Raw genomic sequence first — 21,541 nt, forward strand, 5'->3', positions numbered from 1 at the left:
TCAGTAGTAAAGGGGAAGGAGGAAGGAGAAGTTTTCTTGGCTTCTCCACGTCGCTGGCTGGGGGAATTTACTGTTGTGAGAGCACGGGTAGAAAAGCTTCTGGCTCTGAAGGCACAGCAAGTGAACAGCGTCTCCTCTAAGCGTTGTCTGCTGTGCTGTGTAGCTCCTTCCTCGGTGTTCTGCCAGTGAGTCCAGTCCCTGTGCTTGGGTTTCTGTGGTCTTTCACTTCGTTTTGTGATGGAGATCAATTTCTTTGTATAGGCAACCAAGTTGAAATAGAAACTGTCATACTTTTTACGTGTAGGTTTTTCAGACCTCTGTGTTGGCATAGTTGGGAATTTTGGTAATTATTGTAAGGGGTCAGTAATCTGACTTTGAAACAAAAGGAAATGTGGACAAACCCAAACCCCCTGTAAACCTTAAAGTGATTACACTGTGTGGGCAGATACTCCTGCAGCCATAGGGTGAGGCCAATTTGCTTTTGCTTCTTTGTTATATCTATGGTCTTGTTATCAAAATAGGCAGCATTCTGTTTTAGGTCAGTAATTACAAAGATTCATTAGTAAAGATTTCCCTAGATAACTCCTTTACCTTTTTTTTTTTTTTAATTTTTGCGGGGCAATGAGGGTTAAGTGATTTACCCAGAGTCACACACAGCTAGTAAGAGTCATGTGTCTGAAACCGGATTTGAACTCAGGTCCTCCTGAATCCAGGGCCAGTGCTTTCTCCACTGCGCCACCTAGCTGCCCCAACTTCTTTACTTTTAATGACTTAATTTAGTTTTCCCACGAATGCAAGTTGCTTTTAATGAGGAATGGTTTATAGCTAAATTCAAGAATGAAGTATTTGAGGGACCCTTCTGTCATCCAGTAAGAGAATAAAAGATCTCATTCAATCATATTTTTTTAAATGATAGTTTCTGTGTTTCTTTTGACAAGACATTTTTATTTCTAAGAGATTTTCATTTTTAAAAGAATTTCCCTAAAAAAATTGTCCACCTAGGGGCAGCTAGGTGGCGCAGTGGATAGAGCACCTGCCCTAAATTCAGGAGGACCCTAGTTTAAATCCAGCCTCAGACACTTGACACTTACTAGCGTTAAGGCTAAAATTCTAGCTAGTCTGTCTAATATCTCTAATGAGTGGTCACCAATAAATTATAAGCTTTAGCAAGAGTTAGATTTTTAAGTATTTATTAAGGAGAATAAGAATTTGGTAAAGAGAGAGAGAAAGGCCTACGTTCATATATCTATTAAAGGGAGAGTACATTTCTAGCTCCCTTCTCCACCGGAGTCCTCAGGAAAGAGCGAGTCAGAGCACCAGGCTCCCCCTTCTTCCTCCCACAAGCAAATGTCACTTCCTGATAACAAAGAAAAGACTCATGGTATGGCCCTCAGAGACCTTCACCTCATGGCAGAGCTTTTCTACAGTAAGTCTCCAGCAGGTGGCATCATTCCAATCGTTACACTAGCTGTGTGACCCTGGGCAAGTCACTTAACCCCAATTGCCTCACTCCAACAAAAAAAAATGTCTACCTGTCCAGTCTTTTGAATCAGCACATATTCCACATTTCTTGGGAATGAGAGGTCATTGCCCCTTTCCTTTAAAATTAAAGAAGAACAGTCAGGGAAGACCTCCATACTTGGAATTAGTCAAGCTAGTGTTCTTTCAGGACACAGATGCCTTTGAGTTTTAAATTTAGTGATCTATTAATAGAAGTATAGGCATTCCATTTTTGAAAGGAGGCCATGTGATTCAATAGAAAGTAGGGGGGAACTCAGGCAATTGGGAATCACAGCTCTGCCATTGATTCAAAGTGTGCCTGCTGTTGTATATGTGGATTAATCCCTCTGGGCCTTATTTCTCCATCTGGGAAATGGGGGACGGAGGCAAGAGGATGGTTCTAATTCAGCCTTTTCCTACAGAAAGCTGATGGCTCTGCTGAATATAAATTAGACTTTCACTGAGAAAATTTCGTCGTTGTTGATATTTTCACTCTAGAATATCATCTATCAAAATATTTGTTACAAGGCATAATATTCTATATTAAAATAGGTTTAATTTCCTCTATTTTGTTCCAAAATGTCCCCAGCCCTCTTTTATCCTGAGAATAGTTTATCCCTCAAACCAACTATAGTTTCTGTCAGTTTATTTTATTTTTTATTTTTTGTTTTGTTTGGGTTTTTTTTTGCAGAGCAGTGAGGGTTAAGTGACTTGCCCAGGTTCACACACCTAGTAAACGTCAAGTGTCTGAAGCTGGATTTGAACTCAGGTCCTCCTGAATCCAGGGCCAGTGCTTTATCCATTGAGCCACCTAGCTGCCCCAAAAATCAGTGTACACACACACACACACACACACGCACACACACGCACACACACGCACATGCATGCATGCACACACAGCATGTCCTTTATTACTGAGAAGTAAGCATTCTTTTGGGGGAGGCAATGAAGGTTAAGTGACTTGTCCAGGGTCACGCAGCTAGAAAGTGTCAAGTGTCTGAGGCCGGATTTGAACTCAGGTCTTCCTGAATCCAGGGCTGGTGCTTTATCCATTGTGCCACCTAGCTACCTTCCGTCAGTTTATTTTAAACCTTAAAATGTTCCATGGTTAAATCAGTTTGGGAAACTGGATTAAGTGATTTCTTACATCTTTTCAGATGCTAAAATGTTTTAATATTTTTCTTCTCTTTTTATAACTTTTCCATAGTCCTAAAAAACCTTTTGAATTTGAACAATATGTTCTGTTTTTCTGCATTATAAATCTACTCACCTGGATCAGGTTTCTAGAAGTTGGTATGTCAGTCACATCTGAATCATCCGGTTCAATTCCAGCTTAACTTCCTTAGCAATTGCTAAGTCTGTCACATAGCAGTTGGGCAAGGAAGTTGATTCACTGTGAGTTCTCTATACCAAAGCTTCTTAAACTGTGGGGGGGTCATGACCCTTCTGAATGTGGGGGTCATGAAAAATTGGGCAACAATGAAAGGTTATGTATACCTATTTTATATACCCAGGGTCATGTAAAAATTGCTTGGCTGAAAGGGGGTTGTGAGTGGAAAAAGTTTAAGAAGCCCTGGTCTGCACCAGTGAAATCATAGGTCCAGATAAAACAAAAACCACTTACATATGGCCTCACAATCTTCTGTAGCATCAATCAGATTTGGATCATTTCTTATCATCTGTGTTTCAGGGAAAAGACCTGAAAATGTGCAGAAAGCCCTGGAGTCAGCTTTCTCGGAAGCAATATGGAAGCAGCCGTCTGTTGTTCTCCTTGATGACCTGGATCATGTTATTGGTGTATCCACCATGCCTGAGTACGAGCATGGTCCTAATGCAGTTCAGAGTCAACGACTGGCATATGGTGAGGCAGCTAGGGGTTGCTTTGGGGGGATCTTCTCTTGCCACAGAACTTTTGTCTGAAACTCGGTGTGTCCAGAATTGATGTGGTAACCTATTGGTCTGCCTTATGGTGCAGCCTCCCCCTCATAGCTCTCTTGTTGTCCCAGCCATTTTGGCAGGCAGGTTTGCAAAAGGGTATTTTCTGCAGCCCTACACTGCCAGATATGTTTTATGTAAATGTTTCTAGGACATAGGAGATGAGAGTTCCAGACCAGGAGACAGGCCCATATTCAAGTCCTGCCCCAGACCCTCACTAGTTGTACCACCTCAGGCAAGTCTCATACTCTCGCTAAGCCGCACTTTCCCCATCTGTAAAATGGGAACAGTAATGACTACCTACTTCTGAAAGTTGTGAGAATCAAATGAGTTAACAAACACATGGAAAGCACTTGCAGTTATGATGGTGATGGATGTAGTCTCTCTGAGAGCTCTGAGGAGCTCTGTGCATTTATCTCATTGAAATTTCATAGCAGGACAAGGACAGAGGCTTCTTGATTAGATAGAGCCTTTTGTTCTCCCTGACTTCTTTAGAGTGGTTTCTTTCCATTTTAAAATGGAAATTGATAAAGTATGCTAGTAACCTTGTGATCTCATCTTCTGGTGGGTCTCTTGAAAGAGTTGTGAACCTTAATTCTGAGGCAAGCCTTGTATATGTAATAAGTAACTGCATTTATCAGTATCACCCACTTAAGCTGCCAACTTGTCAAGGGAACCAGGATCTGCAGAACTTAATCTTAAGGGACTGGTCAGTCACCTCTAGAAGTTGTCAGCCAAAGTTTTGCTTATTCAGTAAAAGAGAAATCATTAACAATCCCTAAATAAGGAACATCACACAGAGTGGGAAATACATACTATTTCTGTACAATCTCCTATGCTTCCATTAGATTATTTTTAATAGTTGTGAAGTTATTTTTCAGAAAGCTATGAGCATGTATTCAATTTAGAGATTCTTTATGGACCATTGTAATTTTAAAGGCACATGGAGTGTATTTAACTTAGGAGATTTTTTGTCGCTATTAAGCTTTTTATGCTAATAGAGAAATCTTGCTTACATTTAGCTTTGAGAGACATGATCAAGGAGATTATTGCCATGGGAAGTTTGATTGCTTTGATTGCTACAAGCCAGACTCAGCATTCCCTGCACCCTTTACTTGTTTCTGCACAAGGAATCCACATATTTCAGAGCTTCCAGCCTCTAAATGCTCCAGATCAGGTAATTGTCCTGGGGAAAGAAGCAGTTAAACTTTTGTGGCTATCACTGTGTAGAAAGAACAATAACGCCTAGGATTTTACTTTGGAAGACAAGTTGAAAAAATGGGTTGTGTCATTTCAGGGGTTCCATATACTTAGGACAAACATCTTCCAAAATCAACCTCTTTTTGAACACCTCCCTGCTCCATACAAAAGAGATTTGGGAGCAGGCCCAGTGAGCCTCCCTGATTAGCAGGGTAGTGTTTTTTCTACTCTCCCACATAGGCTCCCTGCTTTTAATTGAGATTATGTGAAGTGTCCTGAGATAGTCCCATGAAATATTCTGTCGATTTCTTGATAATAGTGTATAAAACAGGGGCAGCTAGGTGGCGCAGTGAGTAAAGCACCAGCCTTGGATTCAGGAGTACCCAGGTTCAAATCCGGCCTCAGACACTTGACACTTACTAGCTGTGTGACCCTGGGCAAATCACTTAACCCCCATTGCCCCGCAAAAAAAAAAAATAGTGTATAAAACTGGTCTCATCGAAATTCCTTTGGACATGGGATTAGAAGGTAAGGAGGCTGGGGCAGCTAGGTGGTGCAGGGCTTACTGGCCTTGAATTCAAGAGGACCTGAGTTCAAATCTGGCCTCAAACACTTGATACTTACTAACTGTGTGACCCTGGGCAAGTCACTTAACCCTCAATGACCCTCCAAAAAAAAAAAGGTAAGGAGGCCCACATGCTAATAAAAGGTGATTGTATTTGGATTTATTTCAAGCCAAATGCAGTATAAGGAAGAAATGTATTTAGAAAAACCCAACGTGCCAGTTGTCTGTATGATTGCCAGAGGAACTGCTTATCATAAATAGAGAATATTCCTTGTTAGGGGTGGGGGATGAAAGACAACAATGTCAATGGTTTTCTTTTTAAAGTTTATTAGACTAAAAATTTTCATCAATCTGCATTACCCACTTCACTTCAGAATCATCATGATGAAGCATCAGATAAATGTTCCTGTACTGTCAACTGGATTTTAATTTTTTATTTAAATTTTTTGTCATTATCTTGACTTCCCCTAGGCTTGACCTGTTTTAAGCCTTGAATCTCAGCTCATACAAATAAGTCTATAAAATATATTTTAGTAATACAAATCAGTATAGACAACTGTAGATTACTAAGTAGCTTTGATTGAGAATGGGGAATTTTACCTTTGCTTATATGTACTACTTTCAATAATCAGTATATTAATTTCTCCATATATTTTGGGAATGATATTTCAAGACCCAGAAAAGAAATGTATTGCATTCATACTTCTTTTGCTTTATTTAAAAAGTTGTTTTTTAAAGTGAGTACACAGGGGCAGCTAGGTGGAGTAGTGGATAGAGCACCGGCCCTGGAGTCAGGAGGACCTGAGTTCAAATCCAGCCTCAGACACTTAACACTTACTAGCTGTGTGACCCTGGGCAAGTCACTTAACCCCAATTGCCTCACCAAAAAAATAAAAATTAAAAAAAATAAAGTGAGTACAAATAATTGTTTTATCACACTGAATTTTCTCAGAAATGATGTGCAAAAATTAGCTGTGATTAGAATTCTGAATACTAATTATGTTTTCTTCCACCTCCCAGGAACAAAGACAAGAAATTCTGCATTGCGTAATAAAAAATAAACTTAACTGTGATGTAGATAAATTCACTGATCTTGACCTGCGTCGTATTGCAAAAGAAACAGAAGGTTTTGTAGCTAGAGATTTCACAATGCTGGTGGATCGAGCTGTGCACGCCTGTATCTCCAGCCAGGACGTGCGCACAAAGGAGGGTATGTTCTGCTGGCAAGAGCTATAGTTGGGGACTGTGTTTTCCTTCGTGTAGAAATGCATTTGTAGTCGCCTAAATCAAAAGTGAATTGTTCTTCATTTTACTCGTTCAGGAGGCATTTGATCAGATAGCACTGTGAACTAAGATGAGTGACGTGTATTGAAAATTCATTTTATTCAATATCAAAGTGCCAGAACTATTTTATTTGTTATTTTTACAACAGGATTACTTTTAAAAACATTAGACTTTCAAAAAGGTCTCAAAGGCTTTATCCCAACATCCCTGCGAAACGTAAACCTGCACAAGCCTAAAGACGTAGGCTGGGACAAGGTTGGCGGCTTACATGAAGTTCGGCAGATTCTCATGGATACCATACAGTTACCGGCCAAGGTATTCTTTTTTAATTGGAAGAAGTAATTCCAAGGAGAACGACAAAGTACTGATTTTGACTCTGCTTCTAGGAGTTTGATTGAACTAGTGTTTCAGAAGAAGGCTTCTTGTAGGCAGTTGTCAGCTCCTAGACTTGCAGGAGGGCACGGTAGGAGCTGGGGAGATGAGGGAGTTTGATGGCGGTTCAACAGGTCACACCAGATTTGAAGTCTAAGAGAATTGACACCAGACAGAACAGGTAGGAAGTGTGGTCAGGGCAGCTTTGTGCTGCTCAGCCGTTCAAAGCTCCTACCGCAGAACCTAGGAAAGTCTCTGGGTTGAAGTGGTATTCAGAGGCACTCAGAAGCTGAAGTAGCAAAGACCAGGATGTGAACAGAGAGGCCGGAACCTAGGCGAGAAGGGGCTGGGCACAGATGACCACAAGACCATACAGCTATCGAGACTGCAGACCTCATTTGAGATTGAATTTTTCCTGTGCAGGCCTGTGCCAAGCACCAACTGAAGGGATAGTCACTGGGGCTCAGCCCTCAGACTTTGTACCCAGGCGCCAGAAGACTGTTATAGACGTGGAGGCAAGATGAGGAAGAGGAGGATAGCTCACATTTATAACGTGCCTCTTATGCCCTGGGTACTGTGCTGAGCACCTCACTAGTACCATCCCATTAGATCTGCCCAACAACCCCAGGAGGCAGGTACTATGATTATCCTCATTTAACAGATGAGGAAACGGAGACAAATAGAGGCTAAATGACTTGTCCAAGGTCACACAGCTAGTAACTATCTGAAGTCAGATTTAAACTCAGGACTTCCAGACTCCAGACCAAGCTCTGACCACTGCACCACCAGCTGCCAAGGCTGATTTCATATTGAGTTTTGGAATGTGACAAATTCAAAACCAGTGAACAATGGGAAAGGGGGTAATATTCATGAACGCCCATTTACTGAGTACCTCCTCTGTAGAAGGGCACTGTATTTGGCATTGAGGGACATGAAAATAACTATAATAAGATGCAGTCTTGCCATTATAGACTTGACGATCTCACAGTTGTCTCAGAGCGATGTTTTCCTTAATGCCGTGCTTTATTTTCTAGTATGCCATATAAAACCTGAGAAGAAAAGGAAGAGCATAAGAGAGAAAATGAACTGTTCTAATTATTGTGCAACAAATACTGCTAGCTAATGTATTTTTCCTATATTTTTATAGGTAGAAAACATTTTATTATTTGTCATTTTCATTAAGAACTCTAGCTTCCTAACATAAACACCTTACTGTTGCTTGCTTTTGCATTTAAACAAGTGGCACCACTTGTGTGACTTGACAGTGGTACAGTTTGGACTGAATCGGAAGTGTTTTTTAATGCATTTTAACTGCGGATTAGTCATTTCAGTTTTAGAATTCAGCTCTTTGTCGTATTTTTCAGTACCCGGATTTATTTTCAAACTTGCCTATCCGGCAGAGGACAGGAATACTGTTGTATGGTCCTCCTGGAACAGGAAAAACATTAATAGCAGGAGCAATTGCACGCGAGAGCGGGATGAATTTTATCAGCATCAAGGTATGCCGAGTATTGTACAGGATAACGTGTACATGAAGAACTGTTAGTTAGCCTTTACTAGTTAGGTTTTTGTCTATAATGATATTCTACTGTGAGAGATTAAATTATTGATTATCTCCCTTTTTACACCCTTTGGCTGCCTAATGAAAAAATCTGATCATGTATATGTTTGTATGTAAACATGATTTTGTGTGTGTGTGTGTGTGTGTGTATACCCGTGTGTACACATGCACATGCTCTGAGAGGGCTCTTTTACTTAAGTTCTGAGATAGCTGGATTGTAGTATATGTTCACATAAGACTGATAAAATACCAGAAAGAGAATATGTGTATTTACTTGCCAAGGCAATGAGCATCCCCCTTTCTGGGTAGTCCTGATAAACACCTCTTCTCCTATTTAACTCTTTCCAGACCCCACAGTTATCAGGTTTTTTTATTTTCACTTGTCATTACAACAAACGTTTTCTTTGATATATTATACTTTCCAGGTTTACTTTTTGTTGTGTATTGACTTCATTTTGATTTTGCTTCTTCCTTTATAGGGAAGAACCTTCAATCTCACCAACCAAAGTCTCCAAATTGCACTGTAGGGTGGGTTATTAATAGGAAGGTTACATGACAATTGCTAATCTGACCTCTGGAGTGAAAATCCGTAGCTTCTATCAGAGAGCTACATTTCTTTTCATGCTCTAGGCCAGAACTTTTTAAACTTTTTCCACTCATGACCCCCTTTTTGCTTGAGAAATTTTTACACGACCCTGGGTATATAGATATATAAAACTATTTTTTGCAACCCCCATCTAAAATGATCCACAGTTTTAGAAGCTTTGCTCTAGGTCTTAATTGTAAGCTGTTAGCCTTTTGTCCACATTGAAAATATTTTATACAGGGTGGTCCACAGTCATAAGGTGGTTTTAAGCCATTTAGTTTGGGGGGAGGGAAGGGAAGTGGGGAGGAGAGGGAAGTGTATGTGAGAAAGAGAGAGAGAGCAAGCATGTTTACACGTAAATGATCTGTTAAATTAATCATGTCCAGAATATCAAAAATTGAAGGAATTGTATATTCTAAGTTTTACATATTCGTACTGAATAATGACTGATCTTCTGTGGACATTCAGTTTATTTTTCATCATTGATCATTTTTTCTAATTCGCATTAAAGAATAATTATTTTAATAACAATAGTCCCAGTTTTGAAAAGTAGAATAAAATAAACATTATTTATTTACCAAATAAAGCATTTTGTTTTACCTTTAAATTTAAACTGTTTAAACTGTTGAATTTAAAACAGTTTACTTTTAGAGAAAAGTATGCTTTATCTTCCTTTTCCTTTTAAAAACATACATACATTGGTGTCAGTAGATGAAGATGCTAGCCAAAGAGGTCCGCGTCTCTTCACACTAATTGGAGTCTCCTGAGTTTTCTAATAGGGTGAGTCTCTTTAGCAGCAGAAGCTGAGCTATAGCCCCTCTGCCAGCAAGCTGGAGGGTCATCACTTTGGGTATTCCTTCTACCAGGGTAAATCACAGCCCCTCCATCCTGGGATGGACACCAGCATAAGATGGTGTGGCCAACAGTAGTCATCAGCTGGTAATTAAGCTTCTCCAAACCTAGCCAAGTTCATCCTCAGACAGCAGACATGTAGCTAGTACTGGGCCTGTGTTTGAGAGCTTCCCAACTTGGGTTGAGCTGCCAGGGCTTGTGCACTAGTGGTATAGTCTTCAGGAGCCCAGCTTCCTTTCCCTACCAGGACAAAGCACCAAAGGGCATCACTGCAATGAAGCAAAGAAAGTTTTATCTTACAAGTGTTTGGTTTTTTTTTAAGTATGACTATGCTGGTAAATAATCATTCATTTAAATATGGGAGAGACTAAATAATTTGTGCTTATCTTTTTAATCTCCCATTACCTCATATTTGGATTTTTGAAATTTGTGATGGTTCTCTTAAGAACGCTTTTGGATAACCAGAAATAGATTCCATTTGGAAGTAATAACTTTGTTTTGAATACTAATAGAATTATATTCTCCCTAATAGGGGCCAGAACTACTCAGTAAATATATTGGAGCAAGTGAACAAGCTGTTCGAGATATTTTTATCAGGTTAGTTCTCCACAGATTTGTTGTATTTTAAGTTAAGAAATATTTACAAATATGTCATTATTGGTAAGAGTTTTCTTGATAACTTACTCTTTATGAAGTTAGTGTTCATAACCTTTGTTAATAATTTGGATGTCATATCCTCATATGCCATTGGATGTTATTTGTAAATTGACATTTTTGTTGATATTTATATTGAAGCAGATATACTTATTCTTCCTTTGCCATTTACTAAACCTTTGTTTGTATTGTAGACCAAGCTACAAAACCTTAGAGTTTCCATTGATAAAATGGAAAAAGTTAAACTTCTGATTATCAATATTTGCAAATGTTTTATCTACCACAGTAGCCTTATGGTACTAGGATCCATGAATTAATTTGTATTGCACTTTTAGTGTAATTTTAGTGGATTTTTATAGATATATTTTGTTTATACTTCCTGAATTTACCCCTTCTTTCTTCCCTTCCCTATTCCCATAGAGCTATAACAAATAATTTCTATTAGAAATGAAAAAGAGAAAAACATTCAGCAGCACTGATCAGCACATAGAAAAAAAAATCTGACATTGTCTGCAGTGTTCCATACCTATGGAACCTGCCCCCCGCCACTCAAAAAAATTCTCATGCAAAAGAATTAGAGCAAGTGTCTCCTCATATCTCCTCTTTGGGGCCAAGCTTGTTCTTTGTAATCTTGCAGCATTCACTTTGATTGTTTTGTGATCATTCTTTGCCCTTATATTGGCTCTGCTCACTTCACTTTGCATCCATTCATGAAAGCCTTTCTGTGCCTCTCTGTATTTGTAGTGGTCATCGTTCCTTAAAGCACAGTCATATTCCATTGCATTCATGTAGCACAGTCTAAGCATTCCTTAAGCATCAGGCATCTGCTTTATTTCTAGTTCTTTACTACTACAAAAAGTACTTCTAATTTCTCAGAGTTGATGGTGTTTATAACTGTTTCTTCCAGGGCACAGGCTGCAAAACCTTGCATCCTTTTCTTTGATGAATTTGAATCCATTGCTCCTCGACGAGGTCATGATAATACAGGCGTTACAGACCGGGTCGTTAACCAATTACTAACACAGTTAGATGGAGTAGAAGGCTTAGAGGGTAATCATTGTCATTGCCCAGATTTCTTTTTTTCATATTCACAAAAAAAGTGACCAAATCATAACAAGACTCTTTTTCCTCCTTCAGGTGTTTATGTATTGGCTGCTACTAGTCGTCCTGATCTGATTGACCCTGCCCTGCTTAGACCTGGCCGTCTAGACAAATGTGTCTATTGTCCTCCACCTGATGAGGTGATAATCTCATAGCTGTAGTCCCAAACCAACAAATTCTGTACTGTTTCCTTGTGACTTTTACTTCCATCAGGAAGTAAAATAGTTGTCTTGGAGCTAATTAAGAGGACTACTTTTCTTACTATCAGCTCTGGTCCTTAGAAAGCCACTAAGAACTTAGAGGCAACTAAACTTCCAAGGCAGCTTAGAACCGCAGTCCAGGAGGCAGCCGGTGGCTCAGTGGATAGAGCGCTAGGCCTGGAGTCAGGAAGACCAGAGTTCAAATGCAGCTTTAGACACTTCCTAGCTGTGTGACCCTTGGCAAGTCACTTAAACTCTGATTGCTGAACAAAATGGACCCACTGGATCTAGAAGTGGCAAGCTACTCTAGTATCATTGCCAAAAAAACCCCAAATGGGGTCACAGAGGGTCAGACATGACCAAAACAGCTTTAACAAAAGTCCTTACAACTTTTGTGTTCTGTTTTCCTCGCAGACTAAAAGTGGTTTTTTGGGGGTTTTTTTGTTATTGTTGGTTTTTGCTGGGCAATGAGGGTTAAGTGACTTGCCCAGGGTCACATAGCTAGTAAGTGTCAAGTGTCTGAGACCAGAGCTGGTGCTTTATCCACTGTGCCACTTAGCTGCCCCTCAGACTAAAAGTATTTTGAAGAAGATGTGAAATCGCTTTACCCAGCCATTTCCTCAAGAAGCTAAAATCTCTGGAATTGTTGGCCAGTTAGAACAAATATATACACATTCCAGAGGAGGTTTTTACTCCTAGGTTCAGGTTCTTTTGTCCATGTTCTGTCCTCAAAGTTCACATTCTTAATTGACTACTGTTGTGTCCAATTCTTTTGACAGCTTTTGGGGGTTTCTTGGCAAAGATACTGAAGTAGGTTATTTCCTTCTCCCACTTTTTATATAGATGAGGAACTGAGACAAACAGAGTTAGGTGCCCAGATTCACACAGCTACTAATTGTCTTGAGGCCAGATTTGAACTCAGGTCCTCCTGACTCCAGGCCTGGCATTCTATTCCCTGTACTACCTAGCTGCCCTAATTGACAAGTACCACACTGAAAAGATCTTGGACCTTTAAAAAAAAGAACATATAGCTCTGATAACCTTTTAAACCTAAAGATTATAAGGCTAAAAGCAAATCACTCAGTTCATTTTGGTTAGTTTCAGTTGGTATGACTTGTATGATATTGGATGTCCTTTTGAATCACTCTTGTTGGACATAGGACTATGATTTTGGCATTTACCCAATTCCTCAAGAAAATAAATTTATGCTAACTTAAGAAATTATGATTTTCATTCATTTTCCTCCCTATGCCTTTCCGCTCCTTTTGGGGGAAAGTTAGCGAGGGACATAGATTTTGTAAAGAAATTTTTTTTTAAATTTTATTTTGCAGGGCAAGGGGGGTTAAGTGACTTGCCCAGGGTCAAACAGCTATTAAGTGTCAAGTGTTTGAGGTCATATTTGAACTCAGGTCCTCCTGAATTCAGGGCTGGTGCTTTATCCATTGTGCTACCTAGCTACCCCTGTAAAGTAATTTTTATATATTTTTTAATAAAGCTTGTAGGACAGTTCTTAAAAATTCATTTAAAAAAAGGAAATTTACATTTGAAGATTCGCACTCCCATTGATGAATCCAGGCTTCCGTCAATATCTTCAGCTGTCCAGATTGCCACCCAGCGGGCTGGAAGACTTTCTCTAGGTCTTTAACGTTCAGCTCAGTGCTCATTCCACCTCCTTTTCCAATCAGAATTTTGGGGGAATCTCTTTTATGCCACTTCTTACATGTCATGATTCCCAGGATCCCAGATTTTGATCTGATATGGGCCTTAGAGGCACTGGGATGTAGCCTTCTCAGGTTACAGATGAGGAAACTGGCTGAGAGGTTAAGCCCCTTTTCAAGGTCACATAGAAAATATCAAAGCTCTGAAATTCAAACCCAGGACAGCTCCTTCCCGACCAGTACTTTCAGTTGTGCTACACAGTGTCCTAGGATGTCACAGCATATACTTAACTCTCATCATGTGTCCTCTTGCTCTTTGGGTCACCTATGGTTTCAGTTCTTCAGACATTGGGGTGTCCTGTAATTTATAACTAGACCGCATCAAGAAAAATAGGAATTAGGTAGAGAACAATATGCTTAGGGCAATAGTGAATTTTCTCATATCACCTTCTATTTTTCCCTTCAGGTGTCTCGCCTTGAAATTTTAAAAGTCCTTAGTGGTTCTCTGCCTCTGATGGATGATGTAGACCTGGAGCACTTAGCATCAGTGACTGGCTCCTTTACAGGCGCAGATCTGAAAGCTCTGCTCTACAATGCTCAGCTTGAGGCCATCCACGGCAGGCGGGCAGCAGGCTTGTCACAAGTAAGATCGCTGGAGAGACCAAGTTAGCACAGCAGTCACTTTGACAGTTACTGTGACATGATTATAACTATTGAAAGGGTAACCTTCGTTAACTGTGAGAAAACCACATAAGTTATTTATATGAGAACATCCTCTTTGGGAAAATCTCTTCCTAAAACAGTTTTATTCTTATGAACTGGAGTTTATTCTTTTCTCATGCCATAATTTCAGTCATCTTTCCCATTCTCAAGAAGCTCCAATGACTCCCATGGCTGTTAGCATAAAATACACACCTTTCTGTTTGGCATTTAAAACCCTTCACAGTCTCCCTTGTTCCAGGATAATTCTACAGCATGTTCTTACATTCCAGCCACACACGACCCTCCCTCTCACACCTGGTACCCCCATCCTTTGAATGCTTTTTCTCCTTCTGGTACCCAAGGCTTCCTTTAAGGCTTAGCTCCAGTGCTGTCACCATCGAGAGTGTTTTCTTGATGCCCCCAGTTGTGATTTCCCCCACCCGCCCTGCCAATTACACGACAGGCTTTCTTGTCTGTATAAGAATATTAATTTACCTGTGAATATGTTGTATCCCCAAGAGACTCTACACTCCTTAAGGGAGGGGACTGCCTTTCTTTTGTATCCTCAGCCTAATGCTTCACTCAGTGCCTGGCACGTGTTGGGCACTTAAAAAATCTTGGTTGATTTGTTTGTTAACAGCATAATGAATGCCCCAGCACTGGTCCCAACTATGCATTTTTTGTCTCATTATGACAAAAGTCGAATGATTACTTAAGCCATTAAACATTAAATATCAAGAGGGCTGCCTACAAGCTTTACCATGGGCTTGTTTGGGGAAGATGGGCAAGTTTCTTAAGAGGGTGGTCCAACTTTTTATTTCCCCAAACCCTAAATGTATTTGAGAAGCAGGGGGAGATACTGTGCAATGCTTTGATATCATTGAATTTTAATAATTCTATTGTAATACCTGCACTGGTGGTTATTTCAGAGATGATAATTATTTCAATTATTACAAGGCTTTCTTGTTTTGTGCGTTTTTTAGGATATTGGTTCCAGTTCTGATAGTGACCTCAGTCTTTCTTCAATGGTTTTCCTTAACCATAGCAGTGGCTCAGATGATTCAGCTGGAGATGGAGAATGTGGCCTAGAGCAGTCTCTTGTTTCTCTAGAGATGTCGGATCTGCTTCCGGAAGAATCAAAATTCAATATGTATCGACTCTACTTTGGAAGCTCTTATGAATCCGAGCTAGGAAATGGAACTTCTTCTGAACTGGTACCTGGTGGAGCTATCTTATTTTCTAAATGTGCAGGCTTAAGTGTGGCCTGCCCATAACTGAGCTCACAGACCCCTCAAAGTACTAGCAGGCTTCCAGAGAGGAGGCCACAGTCTGTGTGAAGCTGGGCTGTTGAGCTCTTTTTCTCACCAGCCCACTCTGTGGAGGAGTCACACTCAGGAAGGGAGGATGCCGGCACCTCCACATACCTGGTCATGTGCTTGAGTGATTGATTGGGTTTGGGTTGATTGATTGATCGTGTGCTTTGTGCTGGTTTGGCATTGTCACAGTTTGTCAAGACAAGACCTCTCCCTCTAGTAAGAGTCAAGCTCGTGGGTGAACAGTGTTTAGAAAATAGGGAACAGGCATGGATTACTGACTTAGACTTTGTCTAAATAACATCAGCATTTGCAAGGCATTCTCGAGTTGAATCCGTATTGGTATCTGAGCCCTTGTTCCCTCTGAATTTTGGATCTAAGAGAGTTTTTTTTAAAAATAGACACAAAGATTAGCAGGTCCTGATTCAAAAGCAAAACCAAATAAAAGGCAAGTAATGTCTTCTGGGGATTCTTCAGAATAAGATAAACAATGTAAAAAATTAGATTTAAAGTAAAATGAAGCCATTCTTCTCTTAAGCAGCCAGAGATGGCTTATACAGGAACAAGAAGAAGAAAGAGATAAATACATTGATAGTTTTTGTAAAATATGAGATGATTAGAGAGGAAAAATTCTGTTTGATTAATTGTATTCCTTGTGATATGAATCTTAAATCAAAAGGCCAATTTAAGTGGGTTCTTAAGACTCAATTGTTTTGACTTTTTTTTTATATCTCTTAACATTTTTTGTGGTCTAAACACACTCTATTGTGTTGATTTGCACATTATTTCTCACCTTTAAAAAAAAATTCTTCCAGAAAACAAACTCTTTAAATACGATTCAGTTAGCTTAACATCTCTTTTTTTTTTAGTATAGAATCATTGAACAACTCAGGATAATGTCAAAAAGTCCTATCTTTCTATAACACTTTTAGCCCAAATATTAGTGAGAAGAATAAAGGCATTAAAAAGTACCTTCTTTTCTACTGAAAAGAATGAAAATCATTTCAGATTAAATGCTAAGAAAATATGTTTTTAAAATTAAGTTAGAATAGCACTGACTTAGGAATTCCCCTAGAGAGAAGTCAGCTTGATACAATTTTTTTGCATGATAGTGGTACTGCAAACATTTTGTACTCCTGTTACATTTTATGTGAGTATGTAAATCTTGGAAATTTGACCCATTTTTATCACCAGTAAGACAAGAAGCATTGAATTGAAGCATTGCTATATTTCAGGGGTGGGGTGTTTGTTTTGTTTACTATACAGGACTTTATGTGAACCTTACTCTAACTGTTTACTGTAAAATTAAAGCTTGGGTAACGTGGGTACATTTGTATAACTCAGGGGTTAAGTTACAAAAGACTTTGTGATAAAGTGGGGTTTGTCACCTGTGAACTGACTGTGTAGCAAAGACCCCCCCCCCCTCCAAGATAAGGTTATACTCTGTAGAACAAGAAGGTATTTGTGAGCATTCTTAGTTCAGTTGTAAAGATTGTGAAAAAGATGCAGTTTGACTTAGGTTAGAGATTTTGTCCTTGAGAGAGGTCATCAATTTCATTCATTGTTTACATCTTTTTCCCCTCACCCCACATTTACCTCTACAGAGCTCTCAGTGCTTGTCAGGACCCAGCTCCACATCTCATGATTTTGCTGGAGTAACTGGGAAGGATCAGATGCTTTCACACCCACCGATGTTCAGGATGTCATCCCAAGAAGGTTTTCAAGAACTCACGCAGGAGCAAAGAGAGCAAATGAAGGCGGAGATCAGCGCCATCAAAGAGAGATACAGGAGCCCAAATGGAGTATGGCCTTTTATGATTCACATAGTGAATTTGTGTCTGTTTTACCTTCTCTTGTACAGAAGAGTAGGGCATCCTTGCTTCATACATGATTTCTTTCTCATAGTTTGATTGCTAATGGCAGTAGTCACCTGAACTTAACTCCTTGCACATAAATTTTTCAAAGTATTTTTTATATAATTTTGAGAGGAGCTTTCCTGTGTTTAAAATGAGGGAATTGAGGTGATCTCCAAAGTCTACTAGAATTCCAACATTCTATGGTATTCTGAAGTATATGAATATATAGTCTTTTGAAGAAATTGATAAGTAGAAGTAACATCTTGGAAAAAATATTTGTGTCACTAATTTAGTTTTTTGTCATTGTCTTTTTTTTTTTTTAATTCAAGGAGGATGTTGCTGTTTCTCAGCCAGGACCAGTTAAGAATGCATTAGCCATTAGCCAGGCTCATTTAATTACTGCCCTCAGTAACACGAGACCATCCATTAGTCCAGATGATTGGAAAAATTTTGCTGATCTGTAAGTTGTAACTTTTGATTTAGAAACTTAGATATGAATATTTCTAATGTAGTTACTCAGTTAACTATCATTTGAAGTACTTTATATAATCAGTTTATTTCAGAAATCATAATTAATATTTATATTTTCAGACCAGTTGAATAAAAAATGAGCCTATATATACATATATATATACACACACATATACATATACATATATATATACACACATATACATATATACATATACATACACACACACACACACACACATATATATATATATATATATATATATATATATACAGCAGCACAGGAAGAGTCAGACTCTGGAGACACCAGTTATCAGAAATGGAATTTTTAATCATTCTTTCCTATGGGATGAAATTGGGTTATTTTGAATTAACTTATTTTATCTTAATTGCTTGTAAGTCTGAAAAAGAGGAAGTAGAGCTTCTAGAAAAATCAAATTCTGAAGTACTTGAAAATATTGATAAAAATAAATCCTTTCCCTGCCTTTTCATTTGAAAGTGCAACTAGAACTTTGCGCCTCTAGCTTTTAAAATGTGGTACTGATTCTGAATAGTTACCAGTTTTTATCAGTGCTAATATTGTTATAAGTTAGAAAAATATTTTAAAAGTATTAATTATATTTTTTCCCCATAGCTATGATAACTTTCAAAATCCAAAGAAGAGGAAAAGTCAGAGTGGAGCAGCTTTCCGACCAGGCCAAAAAGTAACTTTAGCATAAAAGTAAACATTTAATATTTCCTTTTCCTTTTTTTAATCTAGAAATGGTGTGCACTGCTCTGAATTTTTTTAAATGGTGTCTGTAAATTTTTCTTTAACTTAACAGATCAAGTTAAGATAATGACAGCTTTGTTAATATTGAGGTTATTTAGTGACCAGAATTACTTGCTATTTAATATTGAAGAATAATTTATTTCTAAAATTGCATTCTGTATTTTATTTCCTGTAAGCCAATATTAAGCACTTCATGAAATAATATTGGATGAATGATGTATCTAATTACTTGTCCCTTTGTCCGAGGAGACATTAGAATTTGTAGTAATGTGTATTTTTTGAAAATCATTGATAGCAACACTTTGAGTTGTCTCATGAGAATTTGTTCATTGTTTCGCTCCCTACCAACTCCACGATTTAGAGGACTATTTTGGAAATAAATGGCATGGCATCATCTTGACGTATCAAATCATAGGTTCTTTTCATGATAACCAGGGTGGCATCTCCATGCAATTTATATCAATCGAAACTGTGTAATGGTAGAATTTTAAATATTTGCTAAGATATTTAATGATCTCTGTTCAACTTATAAAAGGCATTTTTTCCTGCATCTGTTAAAATACTAAACCTAACACCACCACATACTAGTTAAGGAAGAAAGCTAAAGAAAGAAAAATACAGCCTTCAGAAGTAGGAAAATCATTGTTTTTTCATAGAGGAGGAAAGCTTGGAGAATGCTGTCCATGCCTCCTTTGTTTTCACTTCCTGGTTGCCAATCATCACCACTGCCTGAGGGGATGAGGTGTGAGCCCAGGTGGCTTCCCTGTACCTCTTCCCAGTTCTACCTCTTTAAGGAGACCAGGGCCTCATCTTAGCATGCAAATGACCCTTGTTATTGAAGGCAGTGCCAGTGAAGAATAAGCTAGAGAAGCTTTGCATGTAGTCATGGCAGTGAAGGCCAAGTACCAGGGGAGTCTGCGGATGCTGATCCCCAAGGCTCTTGGCCCACCAAGGAGTAGATTCTCTTGGGCCACAGGAGCTCCTGATGTCAAACTTGGAGAAAATGTCTGTCCTGGGGCACCATGGATCCTGAACCTTTGAAGGACGATGCTCAGTGGCATTTGCACCTTCCATTTACTACTGACTGGTTGAACCCATTGGAGGAATCGTCCATTACTCAAAGAAGGTGTCTGTGTTTGTGGCTTGGTTTTCTGTGCTACTCTGAATTCCTTTTCAAGAATGTTTTTCATAAATTGTACTGTCTGTAAAGAGTTGGATGAGTTCAAGAAATTGGAAAGTATTAAAAAAGAGTTTAAAATTACCTTGGGTGTGCTGTGCTAAAGTGGTTTGATGGGGCGAAAAACTTAAACTGACTTTTCAAAAGCTTTAAGTCGTGAATCCCAGCTGAGAGGGCAGTGAGGCCTCATGCAAGGAGAGCCAGACTTGTAGTCTGGAGAGACTGAGCGTTCCATCCCACCTTCCTGGCCAAGTGACCATAGACCCTTTCTCTTAAGCTTTCTGAGCCTGTTTTCTCATCTCTATAAATGGGATAATAATGATCCTATCCACTGAGTTGAAGCTTAGCAAAGGGGTGCAGGGCATGCCTTGGGGTCAGGAAAACCTGTGTTCAGGTCCCCCCTCTGACCCCATTCTAGCTGTGGGACCCTGGGCACATCCATCACTTAAAGTCATAGTGCTCTGAGCAGCTTGTAGGGGACCTGCACAAATGAAAGGGGCCTCCTTCACAGGAGCTCTTGCCCCTACAGTCCAGGCCAAAGAGAGTATACAGTCACAGATACAGAACAAAGGATGTGTGCAAAGTGGCATTGAACACTCTAAAGAAAAATAAAGTCAGCTGTTCTTGTTTCAGCTGTTAAAAGTGGACTGAGAAGGGACAGCTAGGTGGTGCAGTGGATAAAGCACCGGCCCTGGATTCAGGAGTACCTGAGTTCAAATCCGGCCTCAGACACTTGACACTTCCTAGCTGCGTGACCCTGGGCAAGTCATTTAACCCCCATTGCCCTGCAAAAAAAAAAAAAAGTGGACTGAGAGCAAACACGGTCGAGTGTCAGGTTCATGCCTCCTCCCTTCCTTCAGCTGAGGGGACACTTTATACCTTGGAAATTGTAGGAATTTCTGGTGTTGAGGGAGACAGAGTTTGAAGAACCAGAGATTTCAGCTTCCCTCCTGAGCCCAGGCCCTCCCATGATTTCTCTGGACCATTTCTGACCACATCTCACAGTCAATCCTGAGGCTTTGGGGACCAGTGGCATGTGGATGCTCACAGCAGGAGAGGACACCGGCTCACTTAATAGAAGAGGAAAGTCAGGCTCTGGAGGCAAAGGCCCATCATTATATAGTCAGTCAAATGTTAGAGTCAGATTTGAATGCAGGCCTTACTAACTCCCGAACCCATAGCTCTATTTACTACAAAACGCCTAGTTCTGTAATGTAATATATAGGTGGGTGGGATGGATAGAGTGTTGTAGTTGGTGTCAGAAAGCGGGGATCCCGCTTCAGGCACTAGCCATGTGACCTGAAATCACTCAGCCTCTTACAGACCTAAACTCCTTAACCTACCCCACAGGGTTGTTGTGAGGATTGAATGAGATGATATATATAAAGTGCTTTGCCAACTTAAAAGCACTATAGAAATGTTCTCCGTTTTCATTTTGTACTTTTAAGTAGACTGGTTCTGTTAAATTTTATTTCTTTTATTCTGAAATTAAGCACCAAAAAAACCCTAACAACAACAAACCCATTCCATACACAAAGTAGAACAGAAAGAGGATTACATATGAAACCACAGATGACCAATAAGGATTGCTTGCTTTTAAAAAATACATATACATATATATTAAATTCAACACATTTTTAAAGTTGTCCTGCTTGTCTCTTTTCTTCTGAACTTATTTCCATTCTCTGCATTAAAAAAAATGTTTCCAGGGCAGCTAGGTGGCACAGTGGATAAAGCACTGGCACTGGATTCAGGAGAACCTGAGTTCAAATCCGGCCTCAG

At 39.4% G+C, this 21,541-nt stretch overlaps 1 protein-coding gene across 1 annotated transcript in view; it reads left to right on the top strand.

Annotated features, from left to right (window-relative positions):
• PEX1 (peroxisomal biogenesis factor 1) overlaps window positions 1-19,843 on the top strand; it is a 47,417-nt gene extending 27,574 nt beyond the window's left edge. The window contains exons 12-24 of the mRNA XM_043965357.1: window positions 3,191-3,361; window positions 4,458-4,612; window positions 6,221-6,410; window positions 6,633-6,799; window positions 8,221-8,355; window positions 10,388-10,452; window positions 11,417-11,559; window positions 11,647-11,750; window positions 13,935-14,111; window positions 15,154-15,384; window positions 17,088-17,285; window positions 17,669-17,799; window positions 18,445-19,843. Coding sequence (XP_043821292.1) covers window positions 3,191-3,361; window positions 4,458-4,612; window positions 6,221-6,410; window positions 6,633-6,799; window positions 8,221-8,355; window positions 10,388-10,452; window positions 11,417-11,559; window positions 11,647-11,750; window positions 13,935-14,111; window positions 15,154-15,384; window positions 17,088-17,285; window positions 17,669-17,799; window positions 18,445-18,529 — 1,952 coding nt within the window. The 3' untranslated portion in view covers window positions 18,530-19,843. The remainder of the gene's footprint in view (window positions 1-3,190; window positions 3,362-4,457; window positions 4,613-6,220; window positions 6,411-6,632; window positions 6,800-8,220; window positions 8,356-10,387; window positions 10,453-11,416; window positions 11,560-11,646; window positions 11,751-13,934; window positions 14,112-15,153; window positions 15,385-17,087; window positions 17,286-17,668; window positions 17,800-18,444) is intronic.
• Window positions 19,844-21,541: the final 1,698 nt, after the last annotated feature.

Source organism: Dromiciops gliroides, chromosome 5 (assembly GCF_019393635.1).
Source record: "Dromiciops gliroides isolate mDroGli1 chromosome 5, mDroGli1.pri, whole genome shotgun sequence".
In the NCBI taxonomy this organism is placed as follows: Eukaryota; Metazoa; Chordata; class Mammalia; order Microbiotheria; family Microbiotheriidae; genus Dromiciops; species Dromiciops gliroides.